Source organism: Cydia strobilella, chromosome 5 (assembly GCF_947568885.1).
Source record: "Cydia strobilella chromosome 5, ilCydStro3.1, whole genome shotgun sequence".
Classification (NCBI taxonomy): Eukaryota; Metazoa; Arthropoda; class Insecta; order Lepidoptera; family Tortricidae; genus Cydia; species Cydia strobilella.
Genome location: NC_086045.1, coordinates 6,360,843 through 6,373,693, shown reverse-complemented (window position 1 = coordinate 6,373,693; position 12,851 = coordinate 6,360,843). Strand labels below are relative to the sequence as shown.

Sequence of the window (12,851 nt, the reverse complement as noted above, 5' to 3'; positions counted from 1 at the left end):
TATAAACAAGTTATTTAATCAGAATCGGTTACATGGTATTTTATTTTATTGTGCTTTGATGATTCAATCCTTGTGTTACAGTTTATTTAAAAAGTAGATATTGGCACCAGAGGTCACGTACACAACAATATGTTAAGTACGTTGATGTAATTGTAAACACAGCGCCATCTGTTATATACTGCGTTAACTACGTGGCCGATTGTCAGAGCAGATACAATCAATTCTTTTGACCAGAGACATGTACTAAAGTAGACTGCACTCTCGCTTCCAAAAAACGTGTCTAGAAAAATAGCTCGAGGGAGACCTTAGTCCCTTTCTTTCTTCAGGGCGGTGATGAAGTGATAATTGAATAAATGTTATCATTATTGCCACAGCTAAACAAGCCATGCTACTATTTTTATTAATATAAATATCATTATTATAGATTACGCCGTGCTAGTCTATTAACTTCACTTAAGAATATTAAGTAGGAATAAGTGAGAGTTAAAACATATTAAACTGTGTTAGATAATAGGTACATTCTTTTTTAATTACATACAAAATACTCCATAACCAAATAAACATAATATTTACTGAATGTCAACATTTAGAAAGGGAGTAGCCTACCTAACCCATAAATAAGGCCTTTATTTTAATAAATATGGTTATAGCAGAAGTCTCCCTTGAGTTATCTCGCTCGGCGCCTTTATTAGAGGCGAGAGTGTAGTTTACTTTAATATGTGTCTCTGTTTTTACGTGCGCCGAGCAAGGTCAACCGACCGTCATAATGAGACAAAAATAAAATGATCGCTTAAAATTTATTTTAAGCAAGAAATTAATGTAATGGAATGATTTACCGATGAAGTGTAATAACCACCGCCACTACTGTGCAAAAATGACAATATTAAAATGACACCAAAAGAGCAGACAAGTTTATTTTAAATTTAATAATGTGTTTGGTACACCATACAAATTATAAACCTTCTGTCTAAAAGCAAAGAGGTTGAAATACCAGCAAGTGTACTTAACTACTATCTAGTTTCATTAAAATAATGTAGGTAGGTACATAAGATATTTGTAGCAGACAGTAGGATACATACTTAACAATATGTTGATGCATGTCTGTAGCAAATTCTTCTACAGTAGTGCGATGCGATGCGATGAATAGTACTCTTATCTTACTTTTACCAATACGAATACAAGTAGTGGCTATGATTAAAGTGCAAACTTACCTTTGCAGTTGTCACTATACACTGGTATGGCTCTACCATCTACCAATATGAGTTTGTCATCAAAAAAGTATAGAAAAAAAAAACATTTATTTGCCACACAAAAAAAAGATTACAGAATATATTAAAAATAACATTAACAATTTGCATGCGCGACAAAAGGAACGGGCTCAGCATATGCTGCGCCAGCCATTTCATTACAAATTGACCGCGCAGTGCTGATTTTCAGTGAGTCCCCTTACTTAACCACATTGATATGTATGCGGGATATTTTTTTAAAGAAATATATTGAGTTTAGAATACCTACACTAGTGGCTCTGTGAGCTGTAGACCTCGCGAGCATAGCTTAAGATGGATGTGTCTAGGATGGTTTAAACTAGTGGCTCTGTGAGCTGTAGACCTCGCGAGCATAGCTTAAGATGGATGTGTCTAGGATGGTTTAAATAAGAGGGTAGAATAGCTACAGACAATAGGTACTTTTTTCATACAATTTCCATTTCGGGAGAAAACGGTTTCGACTAACTAAATCTTAACAAATCACTTTGATTTTGATGTTGATCGCTTCAGCATAATATTTTCTAGGTTTATAAATTTCGCTTAGAAAATTATTGTGGCTTTTTAGTAGGTACATTACCATTAGTTGAACCCTATGAAACTATTGATACTGGATAGGAATGGAATCGATTGGGATAAAAAATAGCATGTGAAAAATAAAAGTTTTCATTTCATACAAATTGTATGGGAAAAGTTTTCCTCGATTTGTGGCTTTCCTAGGCGAAGTTTTTTATGGTCCCATAGAAGCTTTTGATAGTTGATAGGAATGGGATCGATGGGCATTAAAAAAACATGGGAAAAGGCTATTAGGGACACAGCCGCAGTGGTTGACGTGAAACGTGGCGTGGAAAAGTTATGACCGCATAGGGCCGCTTAGGGACCTCATAGCGTAAAGCAGGCGCCCTGTATGTAAGACTTGAATGTTGAGCTTTGCCCTACCCTACAGTGAAAAGCTTGTAGGTAAGAGAAAAAGGGCGCCGCAGGTATTTGTCAAAAATGATCTTTTTCTTGCATCCACAGAAAACCACAGAAAAAACATAGGTACCTACAGGTACCTACAGGTACCTATGTTTTTTCCAAAATCGGTAAACCCCAATCTTCATTAATTTGAAATTGAGGGAAGGTTTTCTAAGACCATTTTCACGTAGCAGCACGGGATCTGGTAGTTGCCCTCACTGACCCAAACCTACCTGTATACTTGGCTGATTTTTGAATTTCTAAAAGTATTGTAATGCTTAGTAGTGGAGATATATTGAAGGGGGCACGAAATCAAGCGCTCGAAACTCTAAAAACCGCACAAGTGCGGGTCGGACTTGCCCACTGAGGGATCCGTACGTTTTAGTATTTGTTCCTATAGCGGCAACAGAAATACATCATTTATGAAAATTTCAACTGTCTAGCTATCACGGTTTATTAGACACAGCCTGGTGACATGCAGACGGAGAGACGGACAGAGGAGTCTTAGTAAGTAATAGGGTCCCGTTTTTACCCTTTGGATAAGGAACCCTAAAAATCGGCCCGTTTCGACCTCACGATGTCACCACATATCGAGCAAATTAGGCACTACTTAGCTAGGTCACCTGTGTTAAAGTGACATCTTTGTTAGTTATTATTAAACTTAGCTTCACCATCTTGTTTAACATGGATGATAACTCACATGGACAGGCGTTGGGCAAAATTTGCTCATTTTTTATTGAATTTTTTAATAATATTATTGAATAATTGGCTCCATAAACCGGCTCAGACAAACGAATCTATACTACCTAAACCTCAAAGTTTATAGTGAAAAAAATCTACGTATTTTAAGAGAAATACTGTAAATAAAATTATATGAAATTCGGAATAAGGAGAAACACTTAAATCTAAATAAATGTATGGCTCCGCGGTTAAGAACACTAGAAAATTTTAGGTCTAGTTAAATAAAAGCTTGTAAAAATGAAACGAATACGCTTAGCCCGCGCTTGATCAATCAATTATATTATTTTCATTTTTTGAAAATAGAAAAATATAAAATAATTAAAAAAACAATTACGCAGCAGCATACAATTACCGGGGATCGAACCAGGGACCACCCGTTGCAAACGAAAAAAACGACTGTTTGCAAAACACGCCACGCTAGTTCTTATATTAGCTGACGAAATACAGCTACTCTTTCTCGAGTAAAAACTAAACATCTAAATACCGCCAAAACCAGCAATACAAAATTTCTGCATTTTTTGCCGTTTAATCTGTAAACATATCTCTAAAAGAAAATACTGTTATGATATCCATACGACTATTTGTTTGGGCGCGAGCTATCACGACTCCGCCATTTTGAAAAATTTCCAAAAACCGGGTCGACAAAAAAAATCTATTTAATCATAGAATTTGGTCACAAAATTTCACGAGAATCGGTTGAGAATTGCGACCTGTAGAGGAGAACATCCGGACATACAAAAGCAAAATGCGCAAGTCAAACCGTAGACCTTCGCTACGCTTCGGTCAATTAAACGAAGAATAACAAAGTTAAGTGGATACATTAGTGGCCATTTTTCCATACAAACGTCCTCGACATTTTCCTCTCTGGATTTTGGCCCTAGATGAGTAATTTTTATATGAGTTCAATATTACCAGTATATGTGTCTGTATGTTTTGCTTTTTTGATATTCTTATTTTTATACGAACTAGGTCACTTCAAAGTGCGCTAAATACGGCCAAATAAATGCGCCGTAATCAGACCCCTAGAATACAAAATCGGTAACAATAAACGCAAAAATCAAAACGGCCCGACACAGATAATTTCATTCTCATTCTGTTCCAAAAATTTTGTTACGATTAGTTAAGTTTTGGAGGAGAAAAATGTCGAGAACAAAACCTTTATTTCTGAGATTTTTACGCAGGTTTTTCGCCTAAGCTGCAATTGTCCTGATCGCACTAATTATAATTAAGTTGCCGTCAACGCTAGGGAGATATTTACCTTAAATTCTCAAACCTTAGAATGGGCTCAGCTAATATATCCTCTTAAACTCTAGTATAAGTAGGTATTATTACAGTTTTATACAGTATTAGTTTATACAGAAGTATACAATTTTCGGAGTTTATATACTTGTGCAACACTCTTTCTTGACAAATTTCATGTGAAAAAAAATCAGCAAAAATTAACGTGCGGCACATAAATAATTTAAGAGCCCATATTTTTTTTTTTTTATAGATTTCTTAAAAAGTTTTTTGACTAAATAAATACTTGTGAAAATAATCACTTCGAAAGTCCATTGTAATGTGCGTCCCTCGAATATTTGAACTATGTATAAAAAAAAATATAAAAATTTACATAAAGCTTAAAATTTACACTTTCCACGAACAATACGGGTATTTTGAACATGATCGGTTGCGCCATTAATTCATTTTTTTTAACGTAATATAATAACTATTTAAGTCTGACTACTGTGCCGCGAGCGACTGAACTGTAGAGAGCGCAGTTTGTCAACACAAAATGTGTAATTTATTTTGTTGTAGTTTTTTCATTTTTCTCAGATTTTAATAAAATTTGGTGGATAGATAGAGTTCCTTATTCTGTACAACATAAGCGCAATTTCACTGTATGTCCTACAAAATCTTCCACTGTGTTAATACGGAAAACGTAACTATGGAATATTCCGTAACTCAATGGGAACATTCATACAGTTTTTTTTGTCCAAAATTTGGATTTCGTGTTTATTTAAACCAGAGTAAGGAGCTTTTCAAACCTACCAATTTTTATCAAATCCTGACAAAAGAATAAAATCGAAAAAAAAATGGTCCAAAAATTGAAATGTCGCGCGTAAGGTTTGACATAAGTACTTACAGAATTTTATTTTAGCCAATCAAAGCTTTTATTGACCAATCACAAGTTTTTTTTTACAATAATGTGGGAAGTTGTAAATTGGGTAATAACATTGAAAGCTGTGGGCGGGGTATATTTATGGAAAAGGGATAACTGACAGTGATTATTTCATTAAATATTTTGATTTGCATCTGACACATAGATGCAAATCAAAATATTTAATGAAATAATTTGATTTGTTCCCAAAGTTGTACATAATACTAGTAAAACAATTTTTAGGTATTATTGTACAGAATACCTAGATTATCCTTGAATTTTAAAAACCCAGCCTCATTCGGTAGTTATTTATTAACTTATTTTGCCACTAGCTAATAATAAAACTTACCAAATTAAGCAAATATACGTCAGTGACCGTTCTCATCCTCTTATTATTAGCCAGCGTCGCGATCACAATACAGTTCCCAGATATCGACAGTGTGAAAATGAGGATGTACGGTGGCAGTATGAAGCGCCATTCGTACGCGTTGCTCGAGACGTTACGCGTAACGTTGCGTGTTACGTTGTGGACGAGGTCTAAGGCCGTTGCGGCGGTTGGCCGCTCGTAGAGGTGGCTGACGTTATACATGTACGTCAGGTCTGTTGACTCCATATTTGTAAATTATCTGCAGACAAAAACACAGGAATATATTTTATTGTAAAAATGTAAAATTGATAGATTTAGTCGTTGAAATTATACACGTTTTGTTACGTAATATCTAAATAACAAGTATTGGTTTATATTAGCACGATTTCTCATCTTGCCTATTAATAATGAGGTCGCGAGCGTGCGTCACCGGTAATGCATGAAGAGAAGGGGCAGTTTTTAAAAAATCATCAAAAAATCATGGTGGTAAATTATACAAATTGATGTATAAGAATAGTTTCAGCAAATGTTGTAGATTGTTTATGTATCAAAATTACGTTAAAATTAAGTCGATTTTCAGAGAAATTGTCACTTGTTTTGAAGTAATTTCTGGAGAAAATTGATTTCGTCTAACTTTCATTTACACTACTTCAAAGTCATAATAATAAAAATGTAGTCTGATAAACGTCAAGTACAGGATATGTGTAATACAAAATTACCATTGTAACCAGTATATTAAGCTATAGACTCTATTTGGGTTCTCTCAGGGTTGTGGGTCTCGACGCTGCTATCACAATACACGTCTGACAGTTTCCAAGATATCTCCTAGTAGGTAAAATATATGAAGCTAAAGAAAGATTGGGCGCCAGCACGCATAAAGCGTGCAAAAGATTAATATGAGATAAAATAAACTATTGTTTGAGCTCAGTTACACATTTAATTACAATCCTTAAATAAATAGATGACGGGCAGTAGGCCTGTTACAGAATTTACATACTTATGGTAATTATGCTAGGGTGAACTATGCTATAATGAGACGTTAAACGTTAGAAAGTCTATGAAGTCCTGTTTTCACGCTTAGCACTTTGCACTTGAAATCAAATCTAAGAGGCCACTATTATATGTTCCTTGCTAGGTTAATTTAAGTCTTAAGAGATCACTAAAAGAAATTAGAGTTGACCACACCTGAGACACGTGTTGCTACAGAGGCAGCAGAACTGCGGCTACATGCCGCTCCAGTGGCGCGCAGCAGACGGCAGGAGTCGCGATGATACGCAGCGAGACCGTCGTTGCGTATCCAGCCAGCCGTTCTAACCGGTACGCCACAGCCGCGATGAACAGCATGGAGTCACAAGAACAATACTGCAAGGGCAGGCTGCGCCAGCACGTTCCAGAAGACAAAGCCAGGTGTGCAGGGGCGAAAGGAAGGACCCGGGGAAAGGACCGGCTTTCAAGCTACAAACAAAATTACACATTGAAACACATGTTGGCAAAAGCGCATGCCCATGTGCACCTTGATTTTATCTCCCACGAAAACAGACCAGACAATAATTAAAACTCCTACATAGTAACATACTAGAGTACATATAGAGTACTACCACTCATGAGAAAACGATTAAATTTCGTACCCATGGTCATTATTGCCACGTATGCACAAAGACAAAGAAAAAAACTACACTTTTCCATATTAAATCACTGTTCCTTACCCGGACTCTTGATGAAATTGTTGGTATCAACCTCTAACATGTTGACCCGAAGCCAAGTTAAAATCATTCACAAGGAATTCAAAAGAAAGGACGCCATTGCCACGTTGTATGCTTTAACAAAGAAACCAAAAATTAATACAAATCAGCACTATAGAAATTGCGCTTTCACGATAACAAACATCAAGAAACTTACCTCGCTACGGGTTATAAGCTGCAGTGTATTTGCATTTTAGAGCTGCTCGCTCGACCAGAATTGACTCTCCATCGACGATGTTTCCCTCTTCACGCCATGCCGAATCGAAAAGTGACGAAGCAGCGTCCCCTCCACGTCCCCACGTATTTAAGTTGCCATATCAAGAGGACAAAAAAAAAACTCACACTCAGCCATCGAAATTATCGTTATAGTCGGTCAAACCAATCTGTCAGTCAGTGACAACTGGAAAAATCATTCATCCCTTTCCTTCGGACGCCAGTACTAGTGCAAGACAAAGACGGCATGATTCTCTCTGTCTATGTTTGAAATGAGACAGACTAAAACCAACAACAAACAATTGACAAACTATGAGTCTAAAATAATTTGAGAAAGACGATGGAATATATGGGAAAATAATCCGTGTGCGCTATTTTCAATTATACTCCCAGAACAAGACCTTAAATAATGTATCGAAGCATCTGAGAACACGCCTTGCAGTAAATGTTGCCAGGTTTATGCGAAGGTGTTATCAGACCCCGACAGATGGCGTTAAACGCCTTCGACCCGACTATCGTTTTAATCTACTCAACACTATTCATAATCTCGCTGCTAGATGTCGCCAGGAGTGTCGAAACGAGATTGGTTCCAAGTTACGATTTTGAACCGTAACACCATGTTTAGCAGTCCAAACTTTACGAAATTTACAAATAAGAGCGACAAAATCAGTGCTTTACGCGCGTTTACCTAAACGTCCATCAGAAAAGCAAACATTACTAATTTAGTGAGTCTGTTTTCAAAAAACTGATCTGATAAAAGGTAAGATAAGAAGACGTGCTAATAGAAACCAGTACTTGTTATTAAATTAGGTAACAAAAGGTGTAAAAATTCACGGACTAAATCTATCAATTTTACATTTTTGCGACTAAAATCGACACCGGCCTCTTAAGGCCGCATCCGCTCAGAATTTAAAAAAAGTTTTGCATAGGTACTCTACGCATAATTTTTATTTATCGAAGTATCTTTTGTCATAAAATTAATGTCCGAATTCAGACCTGTTATCTGTTTCATTTCGTATAATTTTATTTGTAATAATGTATGATTGCATAATTCGCTATTAAGCATAAACTACTACAAGCATTCTTATGGCATATAAAAGTTTTGCATACTTACAAGAATATTTAGGCCGAATATTTTTTGGCAGAAATTAATTTGCCGAATATTTCGCAATTGAGACTACATTTTTTCATAATTTCACTTCGCCGAATGACCATGTGGCAATTCAACCTAAAAATTCATCATTTCCCAACCTAAGGGTTACCAACTGTATATTTTGTTTTCGTAGGGTCGCAGTTCTAACCTAACCTAACCCACTTTTCTAGCAACAGTTTGTTTTCATGAGGTCGCAGTTCTAACCTAACTTAACCCACTTTTCTGGCAAGCCGTCTGGCTTGGCCGGGGCGAAGGGTGAAGCTGTTGGATGTGGGTAGCTCCGGCGCTGCGGAAGAGCAGCCCTTCCGCCCTCGCGTGACGAAGCACGGTCACTACACTCGGCTCCGCAGCTTACAGTTGGTGCAACGCATTTGGTTTAGCTGTCTATAAGACCCTCACGTAAGCGTTCAAATTTAGCGAAATGTGCTTACGTTAGCAAGCGGTTTGGTGCAACCCGCCCTAAAAGACCTTCCGACACTGACTGGATTATGGGAAGGCAAGTCAAGTACCTACTAAAAACCGGTCAAATGTTCGTTTAACTCGCGCACCGAGGGTTCCGTACAAACTTTGAATATTCTCATGTAAATAAAATCACAAAAGACTTGACTAAGTATACTAAGCGTAATTGTGTACAGCACCATCTATCAGCAAATTGGCTAACTAATTTGCGCGACCTGTATGTATGTTGGTCTTTCAAGGATACTTAATTCTTTATCATGTGAACTGATTTCAACAATTTTTGTTTTATTTGAAAGAAGGTATTTTTAGTTTAATCTCATAGACATTTCAAGTATAACAAACGCCCGCAAATGGGCTTAAATTGCAAATAAAATCAGAAAAGGTTTTTTTTTTAATAAAAAAAAAAGTTTTTAAGATAGTGTGATTATATTTTTCCTGTAATATTTATGATAATGCTATTATTACGTAAAAAATTCAAAAATTTTCGTTAGTAAACTTCGGAGACAAGGGGGGGGGGATAGTATTTTTTTAATATTTTCCTTCATAAGTCAATTTTTTTTCACTATGAAAAACAAATAAAAACTTGTTTTGTAATGTTTAATTCGAGCTCTTTCAAATGATATCCCACTCGACCTAGTAAGTAGACTTTTTGCCCCCTCTTTATATTGGGCATTTTTCATAATTAATAAAAAAATAAAAAATACACTTCCAATGTGTTAAGGTTAGCGCTGTTCATAACTATTCCAAATTTCAAATCGATAGCTTCAGTAGTTCTTGAGATATTTAGCAATGTGACAGACAGACAGACAGACAGACAGACAGACAGACGGACAGATTCGCACCAGAAGGGTTACTTTTGTACCTTTTTGGTACGGAACCCTAAAAATATTGAACACTTTACTAGCGTTTTTTTTGCTGGTATTTCAACCTGTTTGCCATAGAGACTATATAAAGGAGCCAAATCTCTATGTATGAAAAGTGTCCATCAAAAAACAGTAATTAGGCGGCGCCACCATACACCGAAATACTGCCAAAAACAACCTACGTAATTTGGTCGGGTTATTTGTTGCCTTATATGGTTCATGTTATACTCATGTCCCAGAGCCTATACATAACTAGGGCTACCGGAGAGATTAGGAACTATTATTTACAGCTGAAAGCTGGTCACTTTTGCAATAGTTGTGCCAGTAGTGATTGTCGTCCTTTCTATACCGTCCATACTATTTGCGTTTACACAGTTGGTTTGTATATAGTCTATTTTTTTATTCCGTAGAGACGACCGGTCTGGCCTAGTGGGTAGTGACCCTGCCTGTGAAGCCGATGGTCCTGGGTTCGAATCCCGGTAAGGTCATTTATTTGTGTGATGAACACATGCATATATTTGTTCCTGAGTCATGGATGTTTTCTATGTATTTAAGTATTTGTATAAGTATTATATATATCGTTGTCTGAGTACCCACAACACAAGCCTTCTTGAGCTTACCGTGGGACTTAGCCAATTTGTGTAAGAATGTCCCTATAATATTTATTATTATTTATTTATTTATTTAAAATGACATTTCATGTGTGGCTAGTTTTTACGTCTTATATTTATATTTATATTTATAAGACGTAAAAAACTAGCCACACATGAAATGTCATTTTAGTCTACGGAATAAAAAAATATACTTTAGTGAAACTGAAGGGTTTTTCTTTAACACATAATTTTATTTTTTCTACCCTTTTGGTGTAATTTTAATGATGAATTTTTTTTGCAAACAATGAACTATTTTTATTCATTCTGCAAGGCTCAGTTTTGGATATTCCAACAATTTTATACACTTAGCAGTTATACTAGTGTCGCAGAAACAATGAGCGTAAACAATGAAATTACTGTAAGTCAAGTTGTAGTTGAAAGAGTCAGTAAGTATGTGTATCTACAACATGAAATTGTCATGGGTAAGGAAAACCAGGGCATGAGAAAGCGCGACAGCCAGAGACTAGCATGGGCAGCGTACTCCAACTTAAAACTTAAAAATTAGCTTTTAAAATGAACTTCAGAGCACTACAAAAGGCTCGCATATTTGACCAGTATGTCCTACTCCTACCAGTACTTACTTACGGAGCGGAAACTTGGGTCTACAAAATAAATCTTGCACAGATTACAAGTAACCTAAAGAGCGATGGAGAGAAGAATGGTAGGAATCTCACTTAGGGACAGAAAAACAATTAAGTGGCTTCAAGAACACAGTAAAGCCACTTATGTAACGGGACAAATGGCGAAACTGAAGTGCAAATGGGCTGGGCATGTGGCCCGTAAAGACGGCGCATGGTGCAAGAGGCTGATAGAGTGGAGACCTGGAGACCTTGGGCAAAGTGAGGAGAGAGTCTCAGAATATGGTCTACAGCTATGAGGTTGGCACACATGTGGATAAAATGCAAATTTCTTATTAGTTTTTGAAGTTTACAAAGAGAGCCATTACGATCCTGGTGTCGTGATTTTTTTTTCTAGATCTTAATGTTCAAGTTGGCGAAACAATTTCATGTCTCTGAATGTTTTAGATATAACTGAGATAAAATATCAATCAATGCCAATGAAATTAGATTTTTTTGAAGAATTAATTCCCAGCAAGCTGGAAATCATTTTAATACCTTCATTTGGTCTTAAATGCGTGTAATCCGATTTTGTTCCCAGGTGTGCATAAAATTTTGCTCTTTTTCAGTTTGTTGCTTGTAGATTATCGAAAACGGTACGTCCGACCTAAAATTAGTTCTGACCATGATAAAAATGGATATCTGAGGATCCGAAAGGTACCTTAATATTAATTTGTAGTCAAAGTTTGTAAAAAATGGCCGCCACTTTTAGTTCACGAACAGCATTAAAATTACTTCGGACAAAATTTTCTACAAATTAGGTAATGATTATTTTTACTCTACGATTAATACTTAAGGAGCTTAATGGTATTTACTTTAACAAGGGTGGGGGGTGTCCCTCCCCCTACACCCTCAGCACACCCCTGGACACCACGAGGTATAATTGTACCAATAGGGATGTTGACATGAATCGGGAATATATAATATAATATATATTTTTACCATAGCAGGGAATATTAGAATGCTGAAAATCATATTTTGTAAGTGTAAATATGCGTAATAAATTAATTAAAAATAATTTAAAAGTATTTAAAATAATGCCCAGCATCACGTAACTGCAAACGCAAATCGGAGCGCGTGACGTCACGTTGTTAAAAACACGCACAGACAAGTTGTCAAACCTGGTGGTGGGGACCACCAGGTCAGTGCCAGAGGTGGCACTGACAGCAGTTTGTTTATAACTTCGTTACGTCATCAAGATCACGTGATTTAAACTTTCACGATTTTTACTCATTATTATTTACAACACGCACCAACCAACTCACACGGATAGGTATTTGAGCGCTTTTTCTCACCACCATCCCCGACACTTACAATCAGTTGTCAGCTCGCTGGTGAACAGAGCACAAGATCTGTGTGACCCTGAATATTTAAAGAGCGAGATGTCGCATATTCAGGAGGTACTTAGGTGGAACGGGTATAAGGTGAGAAAGTGGCAACCCAGACGAAAAGCAAGAGTGAAGCGTCCTGATGTCTCCAGGCAACCGGCATTTTTACCTTATGTGAAAGGAATAACGGATAAGGTTGGCACAGTACTTGAGAGGTACTCTATAAAGACGGTATACACTCCTTTATCCAAAATTGCAGGAAACCTGAGGTCACCGAAGGACGTTATCCCGTTCCAGTCACCTGGCGTTTATAAGATCGATTGCAGTTGTGGTAGTTCCTACATCGGGGAAACGAA

General features: G+C 36.7%; 1 protein-coding gene across 1 annotated transcript in view; it reads right to left on the bottom strand.

Annotated features, from left to right (window-relative positions):
- Nucleotides 1-5,713, bottom strand: part of LOC134741751 (cholecystokinin receptor type A-like) — a 31,499-nt gene extending 25,786 nt beyond the window's left edge. Inside the window, exon 1 of the mRNA XM_063674645.1 lies at nucleotides 5,450-5,713. Within this exon, the coding sequence (XP_063530715.1) occupies nucleotides 5,450-5,713 (264 nt within the window). The remainder of the gene's footprint in view (nucleotides 1-5,449) is intronic.
- Nucleotides 5,714-12,851: the final 7,138 nt, after the last annotated feature.